At 37.2% G+C, this 26,686-nt stretch overlaps 1 protein-coding gene across 1 annotated transcript in view; it reads right to left on the bottom strand.

The window, feature by feature from the left end:
• Positions 1–26,686, bottom strand: part of PRKAR2A (protein kinase cAMP-dependent type II regulatory subunit alpha) — a 59,806-nt gene that overhangs the window by 15,064 nt on the left and 18,056 nt on the right. The window contains exons 2-5 of the mRNA XM_058844711.1: positions 20,780–20,815; positions 4,291–4,343; positions 2,637–2,720; positions 1,428–1,534 (exon numbers count right to left, since the gene is read on the bottom strand). Coding sequence (XP_058700694.1) covers positions 1,428–1,534; positions 2,637–2,720; positions 4,291–4,343; positions 20,780–20,815 — 280 coding nt within the window. The remainder of the gene's footprint in view (positions 1–1,427; positions 1,535–2,636; positions 2,721–4,290; positions 4,344–20,779; positions 20,816–26,686) is intronic.

The raw sequence follows: 26,686 nt of genomic DNA, 5'->3' as shown, positions 1-26,686 counted from the left end.
CAACACAACTGTCTCTTGACAGAAAAAACCTGCTGTGGGGGGGTAACACTACATTGGTAGAGCAGAGACTATAAAAGCATTTACCTGAATATCTAAGGTAAGGATCCATTTCACTTCATTTTAGGTTAAAACTCACAGCAGAGAGTTTTTAATAACCAACAGGATAAGAGCCTTGCACAGAAACAAATCAAGATAGGCTGATGGTATCTAACATTTTTGAGAGGCTCCCAAACTGAGTTTAAGTTTCCTCAAAATTAGGAACCACTGCTCTGCATGGATCTCATCTTTGCAGAGCTGGTGGCTCTGGCTCCCACAAGTTCTGATCTGCAGTACCTTACCCTTATCTGTAACAGCCTGATCTCTGTGGTGACTGTGACAAGAGAAGGATCTCAGCCAGCCTAGCCAGAGACTTGGGATTGGATTGAGGGAGAGCAGTTGAGGAAGATAACAGAGTGTAGAAATGGGGCACTGGTTTAGGCTAATGGGTTGGTACAGCAGAGGACAGGGGAACAGCCATATGGTCAGAATATATTTGATGCAGCATTATGTTCTGCAGTTTCACTAACCAGAAAGGGGAATGTCCTTAAAATGAACAAGAATTATTTCAAATGAGCAATTTTTAACCTAGAAATTCTTTTGCAACTCAAAAGGCAACAACATGTCTTGAAGAACTGCTTCAAAAGCATTTCATATAATATTAATAGTGCCATTATTTCAGTGATAAACAAGCTAACAGTGCACCAAAAAAGCAGTTTGCTAAGATCATATTCCAACAGACATTTATAAATCACTCAGTAGTATTCTGTTTAATATTACAGCTTTGCAGAAGGAAATAAATCCATGTTCTTAATTACTCTTTGGATATGGTTATTCAAAGTAACATTAGCCACATTTTTTTCCAAAAGGGTAAAAGATACTAAAAATGTCCATGCACACATGTATGTATTATATGCCTGTTACACATATACATGATACCCAAAATTATGATGTGCATTTGCTTGATGGAAGAAATTCTAAAATGGCACCTTAAACTCTGCAAATACAAATCAAAACCAACAGAGGCAGAGCAACCCCAACTCTCTCTGAAGTCAATCATCAAAACTAATGGAATAAAGTCCAGATTTTTCCATGGTAGCCACTACCATGGATTTTCATTTCTTATATTCTCCTTCCTGAAAATAATCTCCTACCCAATCCCCCTAACACAGAGCTACTTTTGCTGCATTACCCCCAGAAAAAAAAATATAACCTGGTCTAGAGACAACATGTAATATGGCTGGTTTTAAGCTGTGCTTATGCTGACAGGCACAAAAACTAAACTGAGCAAGTAATTTTCCTTCAGAAACTTTCCCATAGTAAACATTCCCTGCCATGTCTACAAAACCGAAAAGAAGCATCCTCTACACTTCACAGGCACAGCTGCTTACCGCTCAATGACATAGAAGTTATCTCCATCATCACCTTGGTCAATCACATGTTCCTGAGGTTTCACCTTCCTCTCAAACATGGCATCAAGGACCTGAGACAGCTGCTCCTAGAAATCAAATGGGGTGGGGGGAAACCAACTATCAGAAACACACCTTAGCATCACTGCTGGACAAGGGTGTGTTAGTTTCATTTGGCCTGGATAGTAAACTGGAATATGCACCACACTTTTGTACATTTTACTGTACAAAAATACAAGTAATATATGTTGATTTCCACTAGCAGCTCACTCCTTTCCAGATTATTAATAATAATAAGTTCAGTAATACAGAGAGCCAGACTTTTAGCACACAAGACCCACTATCTCAAATTTATGTCCAAATGGCTCAATTTCCACATACTATTTCAGTGCCAAAGCACACACAAATGCTTGGTATCATCTGGCACAGCTCCACTACAATGGACACACATCAATTCATATAAACAGTACATGTATTTCATTGTATGTATGTCTAAAAATGGCACCATGATCTATCAGTAAATTATCTGTGCTGTCATCATCTAAGAGCCCCAGTCATGATCAGGACTATACTGAACAAGACTCTCCATAGATTTATTTCCCTGGATAGTCTGTTGTCTTAGAGAAGCTGCAGTTCTAGCCTCAGATGAGGCAGGACAGGTACAGATGTGGAGCCCACACAGAAAACAGGATAATGCTGGTCTGCACAGCAGGCTCCAGCTGGATTTCCCTCTTGACCCATGACTAAACTTCCTTTTTTTGCAGGCAGCACAGCCAGGGAAACTGTCAAAACCAAGAAAGATGACACCATATAAATGCTTTGCCTTGTTGCTGACCTGCTTTACCATCTTTGCTATTCCCAAGCCCATTAACAATATACTTTCACTGCATTTTCAATGACCTGATGTTCAAAGTTGAAGATGTAGATCACAGCTGAGTTTCTAAAAATACACTGTATGAACACGCAAGCCAGTCTTCATGCTGCTGATACACTTGAAATATTTACTGCACTCCTGAATTTGGGAATTATAATTGCAGTATCTCTTGGCACCACTACACTGAAAATATTCCTTATCTTTTAAACAGAATTCTATTTTCTTGTCTTTAAAAACTATGTCTGGACTTTTAGATCATATTAACTGTACATAACAAAAAATTAATTCTATTTAAGATTTCCTTAAAATGTTATTACCTGATCTAGGTTTTTGAAGAGCAAGATATCTTTACATGCTTCCTGCAGTCTGCATCGCTGTTCATCAGTTTTTGGATGAACTACCTTTAAAACAAAGTAGAACGGAACAGTCATGACAACAAAGAAATATGATTTCAGACTAAACCTTCACTTCAACATGAAAAAGCAGAACACAATTTAAGTGTCAAAAATACACAGTCCTTTTTTGCTGTTTGCATAAACAGTATTCATATATAAACATACAATGCAAGACAGAATGAAAGACACATAAGAAAAATATTATGCTGACAATTAACATATGAAAAATAACAGTGAAGAAAGACAAGAAAGAGGAGGATGCCTTTTGCATTCCATTCCCTTCCCTTCTAACACAGCCATAGCCACAGACAAAACTTGAACATATGAAACAGAGGAAGAAGTGAACGGTTTTCTTCCTAACCTCTGGCTATATTAGTCCCAGTATAATTACTGTTGGCCCACAGGCAGTTTATATCCCATATGACACATAGGAGTCTCAGCCCATCCAATAAGAAGTAGTTATTCAATAACAAAATTACTTAAATAAAAGCTTTGTTGAGATATTTTGTTACTACCTCCCATTTATAAACATCAGGTTAAAGGAACCAATAATCACTGTATCATGGAAATGTTTATACATGTGCTTGTTAGGGGCTAATTATGAAAATATATAAAAAAATTAATTACCTGACATGCACCACATTAACATTTCTTATTTCTGGAATAACAAGGATTCCAAAAACCAGTTATATCAGTAGGCATTTCTAAAAAGTTATTTTCCAAAGTTAAACAGGTCTCAGATCCTTGTTTTAAGAGAAAACAGAATATTGAATCATCAGTCAAGAAAATTAAGACTTTGATGCAATAAATATGTCCAAGTTCACAAATATTTGTGTAACCAGACACACTTATACTGTTTGTTTTTTTTATAGCATATAAAATTATTTATGAAGTATCTCTTCTTTTTTAAGAGAAACTTAGATTTTCATTATAGAAGTGTAAGCATCCTTGCAATGGAATCTGAAAAGGAACACCAGAAGCCCAGGGAGAAAACACTGATTCTCAACAACCAGGCTACAAGATTTGCTCACACAAACCCACTTCTAAAGAAATACAATTACAGTATCTGGATTTTCAATTCCTAGAAATTCCCGACTTTCAAGAACAAGAGAACAAACAGGTGGCCGCAGACTTAAAATATTTCAACCAAGCACTTCTACCCAAGCAGAACTGCTCTGGCAAGAAAGACAGTAAAAAGCATGTGAGGAATTTTAAGCACCCATGAAGAAACAGCTGTGGTAAAGCTCAATTAATTCTTCTCAACAGCATCAATGATCTAGGAATTGCCTCAACAAGCCTTTAAGAGATTTAAGAAAGGAAAATAGCCAAAATTTTAAAGATGTTAGATCTTAAGCACAGCTCTCAAGTCCTTTGAAGTAAAATTGTATTTATTAAAGTGGTAGTGACTAAAAAAGTCCATGAGACAAAGTGGCTCTAAATTTTGAAGCAATGTCACTTTGCCAATGTCACCACACCACGCTCAGCAAAAAATGCACAAGTGGTAAGAAAAGGCAATGTACATCTGCCTGTCAATCTGTAGAGAGAACCATGCATGGAGTGATTCCCTCACTCTTACCCTTTGTTCTGTATCTTCCTCCTCTTCATCTGGATTGAAAGCTTCAGCACAAACTTGGAAGAAAAAGAGAGAGGAAATAAGTAAAAGAAGCAATTACATGAGAACAGCAAATAAATCAGTTTAAATACGTTTCTTCTATTTTCCTACAGGAAAAACAGAATCACTTTTCATTTTGTCATTACAGTGGCAGAGGCTCAAATCCTGTCTGTTCACTGAGCAGGCACAGCACGGCTGTTCTCACACTCTCATGTAAAAAGTCTGTGACTTACTAAATAATCTTGCCTACCAAGTACTCAAGCATGGACACAGATTTCCTTTCAACTGGTATCAAGGCATAACAATCTCCATTCAGATTCATTTACAAGCATCTTCTCTAAAAAGCAGGGGGAAAAAACTGCTACTACACTGCTTTGTTCTTTGCAGTGCAATATACAGAGCAAAACACTGAGAAAAAGGAGCACATGGAAGGATGAGCCACTCCCTCCACCTCAATTCCAAACTGCAAGTGAGTATCTATATTTTTGGAGGTTTTTTGATATGGAGAAACCATGTTTTCACAGAAATTAACCTGGGAAATTAACAATCAGCTTCACCATAGTACAGTCTATGAAAAAATAGTATTTAGTTCCATCCCCAATACGTTCCTCTATCTTGCTACATTTTAACCAAATCAATGTCAACTAGTGATATGAAAACAAGTCTAAAATTTAGAGAGTGATTTTATTTTTTTAAAGTATGAGAACAGTTGTTGAAAATTACATACTATAGTGGATTGGGACAAGGCTCTGCCAAACATGTCATTATACCTACAGGACCAACTGAAAGAGAGATAATAATGCAGAGTAGCCAAAATTTCAAACCATTTTTGTTCACTTTTAATTCTTCAGAAAAGGCTTCTCTTCAATTATCTTAACAATTATGCTATTACAGAGTTTCACAATACTAAACATAGACACCGTGGCCACCAAAAGCCCATAGTTCTAGCTTAGATTTTCTTATTAATTCATGGATATTTACAGTCCTTGCATGTCAAAGTGATGTGCACATTCTAACCACCTGTACAGAAAGTCAAGGAAAGTGAAAGAGTCCTGTTTTCATCTAGCTGTGCTCTTTAATAAGGGTGGTCTCACTTCTGAGGTTATACATTACCTCTAAAATTTTACAAGGAAACATAGACAAGCATTTTCCTTTGTACTTTATCCAGCATCCTGACAATAGTGAAGACTTGGCAGAATGCCCAGAAGCTCACTGCAATGACATCTAACTGCTGAATGGACTGAGAAAGTATAAATAAAAATCCAGAAAGTCTAGAATTCAACAACTTGTAAATAATTCAAAAATGCACACATGCCTATTGACCCTGTCATCGTGCACTCAACAGGACTATAAAAATGCAAAACTCTAGCATAATTGTTTGGTTTTGTGTGTCTCAGTTTTTTTATTTGGTATTTGTTTTCTCCCTACCTAAAAGATACAAGTCTTTCCTAGGAAACTGGATTTTAATTCCTTTTTTTCCTGGAGAGAGTGAGGAGACTCAAATACAACAACAAGCGTTCCACTTATCAAATCACAATTTAAAAACACAATCATATAATCATTAGGCATCAGGCATTTAGAGAGTAAGTATTGCTCATACAATAAACCTGTTTAACAATACAGAAACAGTGTATTGACAGTGCACCTACCATACACATGCTTCTAGTTTAACAGAGCCACCTACACTTAGGCCAGATACTCAAAGGATAAACAGCAATCTTCCCCAGCTGAAAAAAAGTATAGTCCACTCCAGAGTCCAAAGATGACTGGTTTATGGGAAGGTGGATGCTTACAAAACTACAGAACTTGGACTGATACACTGATGCACATAATATGCAATACAAAGGCACTAACAAAGAAAACATTATTAGCATTTTGGTGTGAAAGCTTTCTTCCTCCTTCCGTTTCACAGTAAAGATCAAAATCTATTGTGAAAGCTTTGGATTTTCTAATAAGGAACAGTTACTAAGAAGAAAGGTTCTGTGGTTTAAACAGTATAGTGATAATTAACTCTTCATTTTTTACAACTGGTGTATCTTATGAGCAGTCGGAGTCCAATTCTCTATTAAGCACAACATTACATACAATAAATACACTTCTGTACATTTTTGAAAGTACCTGGTGTATAAGCACATTCAAGTCACATCTATGAATTCAGAAATCACTGTACCATTATACCATTCTATCATTCAAATTCTAATATTAAGCTGCAAATTTGATTTTGTTCCCACCTCAGCTGCAGGGAAGCTACTGCTAAAAATGCTTTAGAATTCAGGAAATCCTCTTCAAGATTTCCTTGGGAAAACAAGTTTTATTACCACGGCTAAAACTAGGGCATCAGAGCAAAACCTTACCTTAAAACACACATCAAAGCAACACAGTCATCTATAACTTCAGTATGAAATGGCTTTGGTTAAGGTTTGTAAATGTAGGTTTCCCCTATCTCACCTTACCCAGTATGGAGGAAAACAGCTCCCATAGTCCACCAGTGATACAGACTAGGACTTAGTATCCCTCCCTTACAAATGGAAATCACTTCTGTAATGCCCGTGAATGGGCACCATAGAAATACAGTAAAAACATTGCAAAATACCACTTCTTCCCATGGTCACATAGAATGCCTTCCCATTATGCTTCTCATTCTTAAATCTCCTACTGGGATTTCTTTTCCCATGGAGAAGAGTAGGCCAGACGTTTTGACTTCAGCTTTGGACAGCTCTGATTTACAGGACTATTTACTTGCAGGCAGAGCTATAAAACTTAATACAACATACCTGTTGTGGTATGCTTAAAAAAGGGAAGAGACACAAAATTCTCAAGCTTAATTAATATTATGATATGCTGGAAAGCTTTACAGCCTACTCACAACAACCAACAGTATTTTTCAAATGCTCTAAAATGTGACTAATGAAAAGAAAATTCAACATTACATCAACCGATCCCATGTTTTATGGTGCACTATGTCAAATTTTTCTTGCCACTATTTTTAATTGGTAACTCATTTGGGGAAGTCTGAACTGTTCAAGTCTGAACTGTCACCTGCATAACAGTCTTACCTTCAAAATGTTTCATGCTGTCTGCTGCTTTGCTATTCTTCTGACTGTAAAGGTTCCCCATAACTACCCTAAACTCTGCCAATGCCTGTCAGAAATCTAGGGAATTTCAGGACTCCTGAAGGTTATTCATTTGTGCATTACAGTACAGTACAAAAAACATCTGATCTTTCATCTTGACTGACTGAAAATGTCCTTGACCCATTATTTCACATGTGACTGAATTCACATATTAACTATTTAAGTGTCCCAACAAAACAGACACTCAGAGGCAAGCTTGTCCTCACAAGATTCTCCTGAAAAGTGCTATTTTTCAGACTCACTGAAATGGCAGCTGGAAGGGATCTCTCTCTGAAGGTCATCCAGCCCAACCTACCTGTCCAAGGGCAGCTATTTGGAATTGAGGGCTAGTTTGGGGCTGACCTGGAAACCTCCCAGGGTGAAGATCACACATCTCTCTGCTAACCTGCTCCACCACCCTCAGGGGAAGAAGTTTTCTTAATATACAACCTAAAGCTCACCAGTATCTTCATATAATTTGATGTGACTTCTGAAATCACACCTTGCCTAGCTGGGATTTTCAGCACAACTCTGCCCCTGAGCAAGAGCTGAGCAAGAATCCATCAGTGGAAGTTACACACCGCTGTGACACATCTACAGCTCTATCAGCTCACACCATGCAGACCAAGCTTCCTTCCAAATCCACCCATACACAGTTCAAATAGCTTTGGAACATAAAAACAGTTTTCAATTTTATGAAGCTTTGAGATAAAAAGAAATTCAGGCTTTTATCCTACCATCTACATTTAGTCTCTCTTAGCTTCTGCAGCTCTCATGCTGCACCTTCTTTGGCTTTCAAGAACATCTGTTAACACTTCTGAAGGCTCAGAAATGATACAGCTCCATCGCTGCTTTGTTATGCAGGTGACAGCATCTGAAAGCAACTGAGATCTTTGTAGCTGCAGCAATGACATCAGCAGTGGATGGGTGAGGGGGAAGCAAGGGGTGGGGACAGAAGAAGAAGTAGCAAGACAAGTTTGCCAGTACAAACACCACCTTTGTTTATGTAAGTTTTAATCACTCTCAAGATAATATTGTTCTGCAAAATATGTGTTTTGTCAAGATCAAAGTCCTTGCACTCTATACAAATCTGTATGCGAATGAATAACAGTTGAGCATTTAGATCTGGCAAGTTAATACAGCCTCAAAGAGAAATGCACACCATCCCTGTCCCCGAGAGATCACTTTTTTCAGCCAAGAGGCTGATGCTTGAACACCTTCAAACACACACAAAAGAAGGAATTTTAAGTTTGATAATCTATGTAAGGTGAATGCATTATTAATATTTCTGTTGCTACTAAAACAAGTAGCAAATGGATGCTACTGTCATACTCTCTTTTCAATTTTGGATCCCACCTTCTGCACTGCAGAGTGAAATCCCATTCACTCTTCCTTACCTATGAGGATGCATCACCTCCAGTTGATCCTATCAGACCCATTAATAAAAATCCACTCAGAGCAGTACATGCAGAACCACTTTCCCAGTTTTTTATTCAGATGAGTTATCTTAAACTGTGTTTAAGGCAGTGTTCTTTGCATCGGAATTTGTCAAAGCTTCAAGCATTTTTTAAGTCTGTCTCTCAAGGGACAGATGCATAGCCTCTTCTGGGAGCACTATGCCAGCTGGAACGATGACCACTTCCAGTGGCTTGTCATTCCCTCTGACAGCTGAGTTGCACTTCAAAATGATGCAGTCAGATGAATTAGGAAGCTTCAACAGCACTTACACACAGGTCTTTGCTGGCACAGATAAATGTGATTTTCCACACTTGGAAAACAACTTCAAGTTCCCTCTCACTTCTGTTGCTTGGTTAGCTCAGAACTTTTTGGTTCAGAAATTGCACTTGGTTTCTCAAGTGAAAGATCTCACCATGTCAAAGCAGACGACAGATTCATACCTCGATCCAGCAAGTGGGAAACAGAACCTGCAACCATTTGCACCACCTGAACCATTTTCACATTCATGACAGTTGGAAAGAAAAGCAACACTGAAACCCAAAGAACAGTTAATATGTGCAGGAAAATCAGCTGCTTCAGCCTTCAATTCACTAGTGAGAACTGAGTGAAATCAAGGGTAAAATCTTTGTTAAAACCAACGCTGTTGTATCAGCCCAAAACTCAGGTCTTGGGTCTTAAAAGACTGGTCTTTCACTTTATGTGCCACATGGCAATCTCCAGATGCAGGCTAGCCCACAGCAGTACCACCTCCTGACTTCACTCTTAATTCTCAGAGGCATAACTGAGACATGATTTACAATAACCAGGATTTGAGCCAAAAATACCCCATCAAACCTTTTTCAAATACCAAAGCAGAATATTCAAATATGCTACCACTTGCATGGCCATATATGTCAAATCAAATGTAAGATTTTTTCAGTGAAGAAATATTTAGAAATTATTCATTTCAGGAGCAAAGGAAAATAATGGATTTTTGGTTCTTGAAACAGCTTCAAATGTCACAAAGTTAAAAGGAAACTAAATCAAGTCAGTTCTTCACAGGTAGAGTTCTTCTGTGTTACAGATTAACTGCAAAGGCACTCAGACTCAGCAAGGCTGTGCCAAACCAGCTCTGTCCAGTCAGGATTACAGGTTCAGGCACACTCCACACTTGGTCCCAAAGCCTGCTCAGGCTGAAAAGCTGCACAAATCACTCTGTCAGGCAAAGAAGCCTACAAGACACTGATGGAGCCTGTAAGGCTCTCAAGTACTGCACTGTTTCACCTCGCTCTGCAGAAAGCCACTGTTGCCTCTCTCGCCCAACAGGCTGAAGCGTTCACCCGGCTCTAGCCGAAGCCTTGCTTACAGCTCAGAGTCAACTTGAAGATGGCCAGCTCTGATGTGGACATTACCTATGTTCCTCAAGGTCAAGAGTAGCAAAACTGAGGTCCAAGGTAGAGCTTGCAGAGACCCCACTCTAGTTCACAGTTGGATAAACACTTTTGCCAAGGGAAGTGCATGATGTGTTACAGTGCTTGCTAACCTTGCTTTTAGAAATCTTTGATAACCATTTCCTCAGCATGATTATGTACTTTCCAATAGCATTATCTAAATGAGATTTCTCCAGCTTGTTCCCTTTCCATCAGAAGAGAAATGCAACAGTTCCGGCGACAATGGCTTGTGACAAAACTGAAACACCATTGTCACACACTCCTACTTCATATTACTTTTCAGTCACAAGTTCAGAACAGACTGCACAATCAATTATAAATGCCACCTTTTATGATAATGGGATTTTTTTCTTCACAGGAAATCCAACTTTACATGCACAGACACCTTTTTTCCCAAGATGCGTAAGTACAGGCAACATAATAAGCCCTTGAAAATTATGGCAATTGGTTGACACTATTTCCATATGTGCATTTGCTTTATATACTCTGAATAATGCAGTTTTCAAATATTCTTATTACATTCATACAGATTAATAAAAATCTGATTTTAAATGTTTCTTTAAAAGGTTTTGTCATCAGATGTACAGTAAAACAATTGAGACAATGCCTTACAGGAGAGTAGCCTTTTTTTTTTTTTTCTCCTGCTGCATCAAGATTTGGCAAAGTATTTAAAATTACATTTCCCTAAGGGCAAACAAGAACTTTCATGATGAAAGAAGTAGAATAATAAACGGAAAGTAAATAATCACAGTCTGGTTTAGATTTGTATCTTTACACACATATAATGAAAGCATTACAAGCAGACAATACTGCTTCAACTAGACTTTAAAGACAAGCATAAAGCACTTTTAACAAGATACAATGCGTTCCTACTTAATTATTATTCCCAGGTAGGCTTTGTTTAGGGCTGGTTTTTTGTTTTGCTTAACTCCTTCTGCAGCCTGCAGGATCTGGCCTGGAAATCAGCCCCAGGTTGACTCAGGGACACAGCACCAGACAAACCAGAGACCAAAGGCTTCACAGCACCTGGGAATCTGCTCCAGGGATCTGTTAGGAAATGACATTCCCTATCAAACTAAGAGGCGACTTCTTGGGGATCTTACCAAACTGCAACAAAACTTCAGGAGACAATCCTCAGCATCGATATCTTTATTTAAATCCTACTCAGGAGCAACTAAAACCAAGAACTTGTGCCAATGTAAGACTAGAGACAGAATTCTCCTAAGCACTTCTCCTACCTCTCTGGCATAACCAAATGAACACATTTGCCTTTTTAAAAAAAAACAAAAAAAAACTAAGAGCTGTTTATCATTGTATTTACTTCATATAGTTGCCTATTTAATTATATCAAGGCACAACTTTTACTTTTTTGCTTAATGCCCTTATGTATGAGTTATGCCAAATGTTTTAGCTTATCCTTCCACTCTGCACACTCACATGTGGAAGGGTTATACTCTCTCACCTCACTGAAGTCACATGCTGCAGGAGAATAATGATAAACTCATGAGGCTATAATTCCTAGACTGTAATTTTTTGATAATTTGAAAATTTACAGTTTCCAGATCACCTATGATGAAATCACTCTGGTGATAAAATAAACACTCTGCAAGTCTCTGCTGTACAGCTGGAGTAGTCAAGGGACAATACTGCCTGATTCCACAGAATCATCTGCTAACTAAGCCACACCTAAGACTCCTACACTTTGGGCTTCCATATCTCAATCCACAACAAGAGAGCCCAGCATCCCATCAGACACTGGTGTGCTCTGGGACTTGCAGTAAGAGGTAAGTTTGCTTGAAAATTAATACAACAAAAATACTTCCCTCATGGTAGAGGACTAACAAAAATAAGAAAATTTTCCATGTGACTGATCATTGGAGTAAACAGCTCTGGCACAGTAACTACCAAAAGTAAAATACTGCCCTTTCAATCTTAAAACAGTAATATACAATTTGTTACTTCTGTTTCCAATTCCCTTTGCTACATTTAAATAGAAATCTAAAATGGAAGCAGGGTATTTTGGAGTTACACATTATTCCATGTGGTGAAGCCTGGGAAACTCAAATGGAGCAAGCTTTATTCTTGCAAGTTAAGAAATCAGAAGACTGAAATGGATAAACATGCTGCTGACCTTGATCAAGCCCTCTAAGAGAGCCTTACCGATGAGATAGTCATCCATAAAAAAGGTCTCCTGGAAAACATGATGCTACTACTATTTCAGAGCACACAGATTCACAATTGTAGAAGTAAGCCTTCTGCTTTAATGATCTTCTGGTTTAGCTCATCACATAAATCTTAACACATTTCCAAATGTGTTACGTAAGCAAGGCAGATAGAACCAGAAATTCAGCACCAATAATGCTTATGTGCCTGAAACAGTGACACTTTTCTCTGAGTTAAAAACAGCACAGAGAATGTTCACTTTCCATTCAGCTTACATCAGAACACGAAGTTTCAAGAAATGGCTCAAATATATGCCTTCCCCCCAAAAAAGGCATGCAGCTTACAAGCTTTTAGTTACAAACTGTAGATAGAAGAGAGAATTTAGGTGAGAAATAAAACAGGAAAAGTGTTTTTCTAGTATAGAAATAGGAAATTTTCTTTCAATTTACAGATCAAGGCATTTTTTTGGTTTTATACTAGCAATTCTGCCATATGAAGTGCTAAACCTGCAATAAGGCAATTAATATCTTTAAATCATCTTGAGAAAAGTGCAGTAAAGCACTTTTTGCCTTAAATTTCATTTAGCAATGAAGATTACCCACATCTTTCTGACATCTGTCGTAACAGAGAACCAAAGTATGTCGAAGTGTTAGAAGGCACTTCTGAAATCAATTATATGGTATGATTTTCAAAGATTTCTAGTGAATGTCCAAATATGTTAAAAAACACATTACCCTGAATAGAACAACTAACACCTATTTATCTGTAACAACAGGCAACAATAAAAAATTAGCATGGCTTGACACAAAAGGATTGTGTGCAGAGGAATGGTGTGGAAGCCCCTAAATCCCTGTGCTTGGAAACTGCTGTTTCCTTTCCTGGCATGCTGAAAAAGCAGGAAATATGCCAAGTTACTGTCGGACCCCTTGAAGAAAAACCTGGCAGCTCGCCCCATTCCTGTGTGGCTACCGAGCAATTCCAGTGGCCTGCTGAGCACCAGCCATGGCAAAGCTAACTCCTTCACTCATGAGCCAACTCTGGACTTCAGCATCCCACTGAATAAATAGATTGCCTTCACAGGAAATACACATTTGAAGTGGTCTGGCAAAGGACTAATATTGGAAGGGACTTCATCAGTTGGAACTTGTGTGCCTTACTTATGACCAGTTTTGCGGTTTTCCATTAGAGAAGATTAGTGAGCTTAAGGAAATTAGGGTTTTTCCTCTCCCAAATTTTGGAGACATGGGAAAAACACCAAATCAGGTAAGTGCCTCAGGCAGCCAAGCACCCACACCTCCCAAAGTTAAGCCCTGATTCAAGTCTCTCTTCAAAGGAGGGCTCACAGCAGTTCCTGAGATGGCTTTCATATTTCCTGTAGTGAGTTTTCAAATTGCCATTATATTTCCTACACTGAGTTTTTTAGTCATCTTATAGAGTTTTTTGTTATTTTGGGCTACAGACTCAGCAAGGTGTTCTGCTGTTAAAAACAACCAAGTATCTGAAAGTACATCCTTTCATATTTAAATCAAGTCTGTTCAACTTTTCTGTTCTCCATAGATGGACTATTCAACATATTTCACATTACAGCAACCTAAACTTGATTGAGCGTATTAATCAATATAGGAGCACAACATCTGTGACTTTGTCTAAAACATTATATTAGAACAGGGATGGAGTGCAGCCTTATATATTCACCAGAAAAATTCAAATCACATCTGATTCTGAGGTCACTCTAAAGATACATCACAGCACCAGGTTTTGCAACAAGTATAAAACTGCCTTTTTTAGCCTGGATTGTGACAGGCATTTTTAGATTTCCTCAGGTGTGTTTGACCAACAAACCATGTTGGAATATTTTCATTTGGGCTTTAATTCCCATATTAAAAACCATCCTGAGTTCAAACCAAAAGAAAAGAAAAAAAAGGAAAAAAAAAAACCAAACATAATTCTCTATCACATGAAAGAGAAAAGTTAAATACCAACCTATGAAAGGGAGAATTACACTTTATTTCAACAATCAGCTGAAAGCTGATATTTTCAAAAGTATTTATGTATATGAAGATATGGAACAACATTTATGTAGGCTTTTTAAAGACCTTTAATGTAAAACAATTAATGGAAGTTAATCACAAGCACCTTTTTCTACCTGAATACTTTTGAAAAACTGATCCATACTGCATTACTTGTCTAAAAATGTGCACAGTATACTTATGCTCCCAACTCTTAATGGTTAATTTTAGTTAAGACATTTGACTTTGGACAAACAACTTCTAATTTTTATGTAACAATCTAGCCATGAACTAGTATTAAGAAAGAATAAATAAAAAAGATGAAGGATTAATTAATTCTACTCCACTGTAGCACTTATGTGCATTAAGCAGACTGGATCAGATTCCTTCTGACCAGGTATTGCACTGACTTAAATTTTAAGGATGCTCACAGTGCTGTATTTCTCTTTATGTCATAAAAACAAAATCCTGCAGAATTGTTCACAACACTGTGAAATCCAAGTAATTGTGAAGTCATGACTATTAATTTCCAAAAATAAGCTTTTTATTATTCACTGAATGTCAATCACATGCCAGGAATTTTTAAATAAGTCCCAATATTGCAAACAGAGAAAACAAGGTTTTTTTTGTTTAACGAATAATGATTCAGACACTTTCTTACAGGAGAGCACCCACACAATTTATCACCACTTTCATCTGTCATCCCACGTGCTTGGCTTTTGCTCATATCAACATTTTTTTAAAATTAATTCTTTTCACTCTAGTTATGATATCAGTTTTGCAATCGTTAGGGCTAGCAAAAAATCATAGAAACTTCAGGTTGTTGATACAGGAAAACTGTGCCATTTGTCAAAATGTGGATTTTTGAATTTGGAAGTCTCTTATCATTCATCACCTGCCTGAAAATCTTTCAGCAGAAGTTATTATGCCATCAGTGTTGTAAAATGGTGAATAATCAATATAGAAATTAATTAAGTAGCTTCAAGAAAAGAAACCAGATCATGATTTTCAAGTTAACCTCTGATAATCAGATAAATATACAGCAAAGAGAGCAGCATAGAGAAAGTCAGTCATCACTCAGTCTTCCTCCCTCGATGATTTCAAGTGCTGAGATTTTTATCACTGAAGTAGCAGATAGAATTCTGCAAGAGAAAATACTCAAAACAACCTCCCAAGAGAAGGGTTGCCTCTTGCTTCATTGCTACCATTTAGATATCCTAATTTAACAGGGTCCCAAAACAGCATTTTTTGCCACATACCAACATGCTGTGTGGCAATAATTAACAGAAAAGCTTTATTAGAAAATGATTTTTGTTAAAGCTGTCATTTTAAAACACTAAAAGCTACTAAAAGGAATTTACTGTGTACAATATTATTATATTCTGATATCTCAGCTTGCCAGGGTGTGAAGAAAATGCTGTATTGCAGAACTAGAAAGCAGAGAGGAATATCAGACTTTAGCAACATATGTACATTATGACTGCTCATCTTTGGCAGAAACCAGACTAATGAAGGGTTCAAGGTAAAGAGTCCCCATCACCATCAAAGAACATGAATCTGTGAGTTGGAAGAAGCAATTATCAAGGCCTCTTACAGAAGCTTATGTGATAAGAAAGAAAAAGCCAAAAACTGTCAGGGAATATTGATTTACACATTATTCAAAACACAAAATTACTCAAATACCAAAAAACCCCAAAAACAACCAACCAAAAAAAAACCCCAAAAAACCCAAACAAGTCCACAACACCAAGCCATAGTGTCAACATCAGATTTTTAGAGACAAGAGAAACAAAAAGCCCTGATTCTGTACCCAGCATCTGCTGGGGACACCGACAATTCACAACTGCCAGGGTTCCACAAAATGCTAATGTTTGCTATACCCAGGAAATCAGGATTCAGTAACATTTAAACAAAATTAGCCTCTACAGGTAAAAACCTTTACTCAGCAACCCCATCTTAGGGGAGGGTTTAGCACCCAGCTCCAGGAACAGATTTGATCCCTTCTCGCTCCACTGAGTCTCTGCTGAAAGCTGCCCCACCAAAGGGACCAACAGAGGTGAGTCTGTTTCATGTGATTATTTTTTTATATTAACATGAAAACAGGCACAGATCCTGACAGCCATGTTACTATTAAGGAAATAACTATTATGTATTGTTCCCTAGATTATATAGGTCAATTATTCCACTTGTAGTTGTTGAATGTAAAAATAGTAATCGTATCCCACTGAGGCCAAAGGAAGGCTCATGAGGCAGTACAGACATATGCAAAAGAGATGTATTATACATGGTCACTCAGATAAACAGAAATAATTGTAAAAAAAGATGAAAACCTTTAGTGACACATGTATGGTACGGGTGTCATTTTGTCAGATTTTCCTATCCCAAGAAGAAATCAGCAAATCTGCTGGAGAGTGGGTGTTTTGTGGAATGTATCAAAAGTGTCTAGAAACGGCAATACAGAAATCTATTGAAAAACTTCACTTTTCTGAATTATGCTAAAACTAAAAGAGGAGAAACTATGCACAAGAGAGACTCTAGTGGGCGTCACACTCTTCCTTCCAAAAACACAATTAACTTCTCATTCATATCCTGCCAGGAGCAAAATTCTCCTTGGTGTTACGTACCATTTGTTATAGTGGGACAAATATCAATGCTCTCTTCCTCTAGTTCTGATACAGCACTGATAGAATTGAGAAAGGAGGTATCACTGATTTCTGCCACCTCCCTGCACCATGTAGTCAGTCCCCAGCCAAGGGCAGAGACACTGGCATGTTCTGCAGCCTTCCATTACAGACAATGAAGTGACCAACATAATTAAGTTTGTCAGGAGCCCCTGTGCTTGGAGGAAATTCAAGGAATGTAATGAAGCAAGCATGAATTTCAACCCAGTCCAGTTCTTAGGAAGAATGAATCTATAAGGGTTTCAGGCCATTCCATCCAAGCCTGGGCAAAGGGAATCAGTCAGCATCCACAGGTTACACTGGCACAAGGCTCAGACTTTGCTAACCCATTTAAGCAGCAGCAAGCCAACTGCTCTGCTGGGTAATTAGCACTGAAATTGCATCACAGCCCATGGCACCCTAGAGCTAGGAGGTTTTCAAATTATTGAGGTGGCTTTTTCCATTTTAATTTCTACCACAGATATAGCTTATGATTGTGCAAACAGGATTATTTTAATGAAGTCAGCCACCACCTCAGATACAAATTAGAGCTGACCAACTGTTTGTGTGACACCAGGGATATCAACATGCTACATGGCCATGGCCACACACTAGCCAGCTACTCACTAGAATAATTTTTAGGGGAACATCAAGCTCTCATTTCTCCTTCTCCCTCCAAGCATTCCGTGGAAAAGAATGTTTCTCTTCATGAGAACACTACCACTCTGCACTTCTATAAATAATTACATGAACATGATTAGATAAACCCCCCTCTTCCAGGATGACCCTCCTGCACAGTCCATTTAAAGAGTGACAGCTAAATATTTCCAGCATTGGCAGTATTTGCCAAAACAGTTTCGATGGTCCATAGCTAGAAATAAAGATTCTAGTTTTATTTCATTTAGTAATGAAATGAAAATTTAGTAATCACTAGAACAGATTTATTCTATGGGTTTATGTATCTCTAGAATTTGCAAGAGTGCACCAAAAGAACCATGATTATCCTGTTACCTGTAGGCAACTAATCACAATCAACCAATAGAAAACACTCCAAGTTTAATATTAATAAATTAATAAAGCAACTAAAAAGAAAAATTTTAACTGCTATGTGTAAGAGACCATAAAGACACTTGTTAGCCTCCAAGAACATATCAGTTGAATGGTTTACCAGAACAATTATTTGCCTGTCATAAACTGTATATAATGGAGACAAGCACTTCATTAACTTTTCCTTTAATTAAAATTAAATTTTTCTTTTATTTTTAACCTAGTGAACGAGGACAGTGCTGTAATTCCCTAGGCAGCCAAATACTTGAACAATTCTTGCTTGAATTTTTCTTTAATACATCCCATGTAAGCTTTTAAATTCTCTGTAAATCTGTGATTTTGTGTGTGCAAATGTTGATAGCAGCAGGCAACTGAGATCTGCTCTTCACTCCCCTTACAAACACACACTGCACTGGAAACACAGAATTACTGGTTGGACTGACAAGGTTCAACACGGACTAGCAGAAAGCTCTCCTGAAGACAAGGTCATAAAAGAATACATTAAATGCAATTTCAATAAAGAATTATGTGCCAGCTTTTCTTCTCCATGTTTTTTTCTGCTTTACTTTATTAGTTAAATCCAGAAACATTTAGCTACTATGCTGAGCAATCTGTAAAGCAACATTGGTTTGGTGATTGTTGTTATTTGTTGGTTTATAAAGACAAAATCTTACCAAAATTGCAGAATGAAAACTTGTTTAAAACATAATGCATCTAACACACATATCAAACCAAATTCAGAGCACCAAACCCAGCAAATCAGTCCCTGATTTTATGCAAGAGACTGTAAAATGTCGTTGCCTGTGGTGGCAGGGGGCTGAGCTCAGTAACCCAGCAGAGCCCAGCCAGTCTCATTCCTATGTAGGTCTTGACAGAAACAGCAGGAATGGAGTGAAATAAACCACCCACCAAACACCCCCTACCCCAAACCAGCAGTTTCTCTGCTTTTCCTGCCAAGAGAAGGAAAACTGCATCTCTTTGTATACACATGGATGGGTTTTGCATCGCCTTTGCATTTTAACAAATCCCACACTGATCATGACCTATACAGTGTATACAGAGAGAAAATCGCTATTTTTTTTATTGTGGAAAGTATTTAACACACAGCAGTAACATACACATATTCTATTATTGTTTGTCACCATGACAATTCTAATGTGAACTGTAAACTCTGAATTATTCTAGCTCTTCCTGAAGCAGGAACATTATTAAGCAACTAAAGTCCTCCTTAATCTAATTGCACAAGTTAGCAATTCAATTATACATTTGCCTTTTAGTTGTTCACATTAACCTTTAGACCTCCTAAATGAGAGAACTTGTTTTTTAACTAAGAGTAGCTCAGTACTGTGTGAGCAGCAACATTGCATTTCCGTACTGCAAAGTCAAAAAGATTACAAATACTTTCTGATTAAGGCTTAATTTTTTTAACTTTGGGAATAACTCAGCTTTTATTTAAATTTAAATCTGAGATGTATTCACTCTTCATTTCTAAGGTTTTTCTCCATAAGCAGGTTCCAGGATGGACTTCAGAGAAACTGAAGTGTCTTTGGTCTCTCCAAATTAAGATACTCTGCAATATATGATTCTCAATATTTATTACCAGAGCATCACCCCACCATTCAAGATAGAATTTTTTCCTGCCCACATTTCTCATGTAATCATATTTCAAAACTACATCACTGTCAATTTTTAAGAGTTATGAAATTCTCATTATACTCAGTTATTTGTTTGTAGTGGCATAAATACACAATCATTTCCGTAATCATATCCAAGCAACCAGTAGAAAAGTAAATGAATTGCATGAGTATAAGGACATTTTGCACATAAATATGTATTTATCTTACATTTATTTATATACCACATATATATATTATCAACAATGCCCCACCATAACTAACATACCCACTGTCAGATTATCTACACAAATTACAAACTGAGTAGACTTGAACTCAAAACTAGAGTACATTGGCATTTTCATAAAGATATTTGTCAAATCAGAATCACAACTTTCTAGACCAGGTAAATGTTAATAAAATATTTGAAGACAGAAAAAGTACCACATGCAAAGCAACTCACACTGCACCTCAAATGAAAAAACAATGCAATACCTTCTCACTTACACATAACATTTTGTTCATGTGATAATCTTCAAAATCAAATTATAAAGGAATTTTTTGGGCATAACAGTTTCTCATTAAAGTATTTCATACTGGTTGAGATAGAACACAAACAAACAAATAAATAAATAAACAAGTATAATCAGTGTCTCTAGAACAAGTGAACAGCCACTAATTCAACAACTATAAATATCATTTGCACAAGCAAGGGACTAAAACAATACAAAACGGGAGCACCCTCCCCCCATATTTCTGTTTTCTAACTGCTCTAAATGTGTTGACCATTGACATCTACAGAAAATTAAGAAACAACTCTCATTATTTCAAACAAAAATAATGAAAGAATTATGAGAAATAAGGCAATAAGAGAAAAAATACATTTTTCATTTAATTCCTATAGTCAGATACACATTTCAAAATAATTTCAGATACTTTAAACTTAAAAAGAATCCATACCTGATACTCTTCTGTTATATCGGTTAACAACTGGAGCTGGAAAAAAAAATAAATCAAAATTACACAGTTGTATTTATTATTACAAAATATAATTAATTAATTGAATAGTCATTATATATTTTTAATACACAAACCCCATACAAATCTCTTTTAAAAATGCTTCAGTATAAAGCTTTCATCCATTTACCTGCCAGCCAGTAAGTGTTTATTCAAAATTAAACTTCATATTCCTGAAGGCCATTACATGCTAAGATGGATGGATGGTAAGTAGTTTGGGGTTGGGTTTCTTTAGGTCAGCTGTACCTACTTAACATGGACCAAAAGCCAAAAAACTTTTTGCCAACCCATTCTATGCTCCCACCCAGCACAGGCTGTGGAACTGCTGGGGCAGAGCTCCCACAGGAACTCCATCCATCCATCCCTGACCAAGGGTGCCTCCCACAAGGACACACACTGGAACTGGAAAATCACACATTGAGATGGAGGATCCATCGCTTCTTTGTTCATGCTGTAGCTGCACAAGGTACTTGAATTTTGGACTGGAATGAACTGCCTGACTTCCACTATTCACACACATTTCAACATTACGCCAACCTTCAGTAAGCAGCACCTTTGTACTGTCTTTGAGAGTTTGCTTCAGTCTCAAAACAAAACAAAATCAACCTCTAAAGTTTTGCCCAGAACAAAATCAAAGCATTCTGTTCTCCTTCACCTCTAACAACCAACGTCATTTTATTCTGAGTGCTTCATGTTTTCCCACTTTTCCTCTCTCCAATGGGTAATTCCATTTTTCCTGATATAACCTGTAACCTTTCTATTCCATTCTTTAAATATTTAAGAATTAGAGGAGCCTTTATACCCCATCAAAGCACATGCATCACAGAGCCAGATTTATTAAACACCTGGTACAAAAATCTTAATGACCCCATAATTTCTTAGAAACTTTTTACTATCTCAGCACCACCAGAATACAGAGAACAATGATTTCTTAGCAAAGACAGAACAGCTCAGCTTCTTTGGAGCATTTACAGACACCCTACATCTATATGAAAACACAAAATGGAGAATAATACCAAAAAAAAAAAAAAAATCAAAGTTATTATTGTGTATTCTTTTAAAAAATAAAGGAAATCAGAAAAGGTTGGAGAGGAAAAGAATAATCAGGCTAATTCCATAGTTTTCAGCCAAATCTATGAACAGGCAGACAATGCTCAGCCTCCAAAGCAGCTCAGGATTAAAAGCAAGATTATTCTCAATTTTACAGTTTAGATCTGCACTTCTATAATATGACATAATCCTTAGAAAAATAACACTGAAGCAGTGTTTCATACATCAAGCTTGAAGAGGTTCAGAAACACTGAATAACAAACCTGAGAATTCAAGCAACATTCTCCTCAAACCTTTAAACCATTTATGACAGCAGCAACCCTTCCTGCAAATCAGCGCAGGATGTATCTCACTTGCCAAAAGAAACCATGGATGCGAGAAGTTTACCTCACCTTAAGGGGAAACAGGCATTGGGAATACACATCCATTCAGGTTTATGAAACAAACCCATGCAACTTCCTCATCTGCAAGTGTTCATACATTTTGCCTTGTTCATAACTTTCCCTCATGGGTCTGCCTGTGGCTACCAGTGGTGATACAGAACTGCTCTGGACAGTAATTTACCCTGCATCAGTACACTCTTTCATCTCAAAACTGGCCAATTTGGATGTGAAGACACAGGAAAACTCACTACTTTTGTCCAGAGACCCAGTCAAATGTTTACCAGCTCTCTAAGGTTCTGAAGAATGAGAAGACCAAAAAAAATTAGTTCAGTTTATTCTACAAAGTGATTTATTACAAAAGAAAATACTAAATTCAAAACATAACTTGGTAAATTTGCTGTACAAGCACCTCATCAAGGTCATAATAGCTTTAAGTTAATGTTTAACTAGTCCCATGTATGGATTCAGATACTTTTAATCAACATCATTAGTGAGTAAATACATTACTTCAGGCTCTATCTTGCACATACAGAATTTTTTCTCTACTGTATGACTTCTACACCCATTTATTGCTCATAGTGAAGAATAATATTTTCATATCTTTGAACAGAATTAATATGCTACAGAAGACTCTGACATACTTTGGGTAACATAGAAAAAAATCCAAAAACAATGGCTTCTTTTGGAACCTTGATTATTTTATCCCATAGCAGGGTTCAGTGTCATCAAAACTGCATCAAGTTTTCCAGTGTTAAAAATGAGAAAAACACATAACCTTTTAAGGGCAGTTAAGAGAGTACTATTATTCTGCCTCCACAAAGCTTTTAAGATTAAAATGATAGTTTGCATCTCTTACACCAGTGACAGTTCTAACATGTATAAAATTCACTTTTATGTGTTGTCAGATGACTATTTTTATGCTAAAGAGATAAAATCTGACATTTCCTAGTAGAGAAGATTAGTGGGTTTTTTTCCTTCTGGCTTACCAATGAAAAGCTCTCTTTGCTTATGACTGTTTTCAGTATTGCACAGTCAGTATTGCCACTCCTATGGCATTCTTCTTGTGTTTTGCCATTAGAAGTATGTGAAGGAAAAGCCTGGCATTGAGCACTGCTAAGAGAAACAACTCCTCAAGGTCCCACATACACCTCCGTTGTTCTGTGGACAGACTCCAAAACATTAGATGGGGAGGAAGGAATAAAACATTTTACTGTTAACACAGCCTATTTCCTAGACTGAGCACTAAAGGACACCTAATTGAAATCAATGGTTATGGACACACCAAGAGCAAGCTCCTATGCCAGAGTAGTCCTCAGAGCTCAACTCTGCCCACACTGTGAATCCAGCACACCGACCTGGTACCACTCAGATCTGGGATCTACAGGAACAAGATTAAATTGCTGCTTGGAAAGAGGGAAAGAGAAAAAAAATATTTCTTTTTTTTTAATCTCCAGTTAAAACTCCCCCCTGCCACACACCAATGGGCCACAGCTCAGCTTGAACAATGGGCCATGTCTCTGCTAATGATATGAATGTTATTATATGTTAATTGCAAAAACTGTAATAAGATTAAAATATTTTGTTGTGAGACGATTGTATTATAAACTCTCCATTATGTCAAAACCTCAGGTGCAGCAATATTCAAGTTCAAAATGTCTCATATCTTTGGCACAGCTCCTGCTTTTACTTGGCTCATGGGAACCAAGACACAGTAATTGGGTAAACACAACAAAAACCGAAGTAAATTAAACCATTGTACCAGAAGAGAGCAAAACGGCCCAATTTCCTCCCTGGCAGCCAAAGGCAAGTGATTCTGGCAGTGGAAAGGCAGATCAAGCTGTGCATTCCACAGTTTTGCCAGAACTGACTCAGGACAATTATCCTACTCCACTGTTCAAGAAAAATCAGGAATGTCTGCTCAACGAGTACGTGCGGGAGCATACTGTGATGAGGCACAGACTGAAGCACCAGATAGGAACACTTAATGGGCTGCTTCAGAGTGAAAAACCTTTCTTCCTCAAAGTAAAGGTAGGTCATTTTATTTATTTAATAAAAAATATTTTAATGAATTGCATAAATAGATCAGTATTGTACATTCCACTACTTTATTTCAAAAATGTACCTTACATCTAAAAGCAGTATTGCCACACAGTTAGTGGCTAAAACTAACTATACTGCCACTAGCTAGTGGCTCCATTTCATTGGGCTTTCTCACATGAAAAATTAGGGATGTAAATCAGATACTGGGATTTTTAATTTTATGGTTTTTTTAATAATTTCCATAACTGACAAACCAGGAATTTCTCCAATATCCTTCAGTTTGCTTTGGCATTGTGATTTATTTTGAAGTATCTGATGCTCTACTGTGACTCACTATGTTTAACTTAGAAGGGTTCTGACTGGTTATAAGCAGGTATAAAATACAGCCCCATAGGTGAAAATTGGACACAGATATTACTTTTTTTACTGTTTTCAAACCAAACCAACAATTACAGGATTTAAGGCAAACAAGTGACAGTAAAACCACTCTTTAAAACCAGACCTAAAAGCATGCTTTTCCTACAGTGTGTGGGCTCCCTTCTCTGTCAGTGAATTTGAAAAGTGACTGGTAAAAAAAAAATAACATCAGGCTTTTTTAGATGTACACTACTACCATAACAGGGAAAGCTGTTTCTCTACACTACTCACAAGCCTGAAATGAACAGAAGTACAACCATCACTCTCCCAGCTACTGCTACCCACTTCTTACACATCCTACGAACATTAAATTCTTTTAGAAAAAGACAAAATAAAACTCAAAAGATCAATTTAGAGTCACAAGAAAAAAAACTCAGGGACAAAGGACTGGGACATGCCTGGCGTTCCAGGCATGACAGTAGAGTCTTAGGTGTCATTGCTCTGTACTGGATGTACCTTGAAAACTTACTTCTTTCTTCAGAAGCACTTTGCTTTTTACTATGATCTGTAAACACTTCCTAATTTCAACTAGGGTTAAAAAAATCCCCACGACTATTTGTGATTCTGAATACAGTTTATAGCAGCACACTAAGTTAAGCTATTGTGCACATAAATATCTAATACAGATCTTTTGTGTAACTCTAATCAAGAATTTTTGAAGGTCTTCTGATGAATGATGAAGCAAAGATCATTGTAGAGTACTCAGAGTTCAAAGAGCATAGGCACAAAATACCAGCTTTATTAAAACCAAGTAGCACAAATTAGTGATTTACAGAGTACTTTCCCATTGAATCATGGCACAAGATCACACTAAGTGAAGAGAGACAAAAAGAGAAACAGAATGTAAACTGCTCTAATTTAACAAGTCAATTAAGTTTCTCCAAACAACACATGAGTTGACACTATAAACCATTAAAGCTGAAATACCAGAAGCAGAGAGGAGTATAAATCTGAGGCATGACTGTCTCTGTGGAATGTTATATCAAGTTACGATAAGGAAGTGCCAGACTACAGCTGTCAAACTGTTTTTCTACACACCAAGATTGTTAATGGACTTACATAAATAGGAACCATCACAGCTCTGAGAAAACTCATAGATTCGAGTATCAGCTTTTTAGGATTCCTGGCAATTAAAAAGTAATCTAGAGCAGAAAGTAGTTTCATCATCAGATATGCAACTGGACTTCAACAAATACCAATTTGAACCTTTTTTTTTTTCAACAAGTAACTAGAACAAGAGATCCATGTGACTGCTACTAATATAACAGTTGTGTATCCATGACTTCCTTCAGGATGCCCTTGCTGGATAGTGGGAAATTCTCACCAATCCCTTCCACATCTCTGCTTTATAAGGTGGACAGGTAGGGCTACAAACTACTTAGATTTTTTTCAGAGGCAGCTCTGGAACCTTGAGTTCTCCTCAAGGCTTCTCTCAGAAAAGCAACACAGACAGAAACCCTTTTATTTTTCCTTCTATTCCTCTGCCCACTCACCCCCTATAGAGGAGGATGGAAACTCAGAACCCGGTTAGATAGGCAGGAGAGACCCTGATGGTGTCAGCTGAAGCATGCCAGACATTTGGGGGAAGACAAAAGGTCAGGGAACACTAGGGAAGAAGTGAGTTTTCACAGAGCAGAGGGAGCACAGAAAACATAAAAAGGCAGAAAAGTAGAAACCATGATCTACAATTGGGTACACACAGGCTTTGCTCTTCTGTAAGAGACTTTTACATCTATTAATTCAGAAAACAATAAAAAAAAATACATTGCTATTAAACATGGTTTTCCTGTCTGCTGTTGTAAAAATAACAGACATAGATACCTTGTTATTTCTTGGTACTGAAAAACAGCTGTCATCAATAGCAAGAGAATAAAACATAAAAACAAAGTCGTAACACATCCTGGTCTCCAATTTAATTGATTTTTTTTTTTAATTTGTATTTAAAAATTACTAACAAAAT

Source organism: Poecile atricapillus, chromosome 9, assembly GCF_030490865.1.
Source record: "Poecile atricapillus isolate bPoeAtr1 chromosome 9, bPoeAtr1.hap1, whole genome shotgun sequence".
NCBI classification, from domain to species: Eukaryota; Metazoa; Chordata; class Aves; order Passeriformes; family Paridae; genus Poecile; species Poecile atricapillus.
This window is presented reverse-complemented; position numbering and strand designations above follow the sequence as displayed.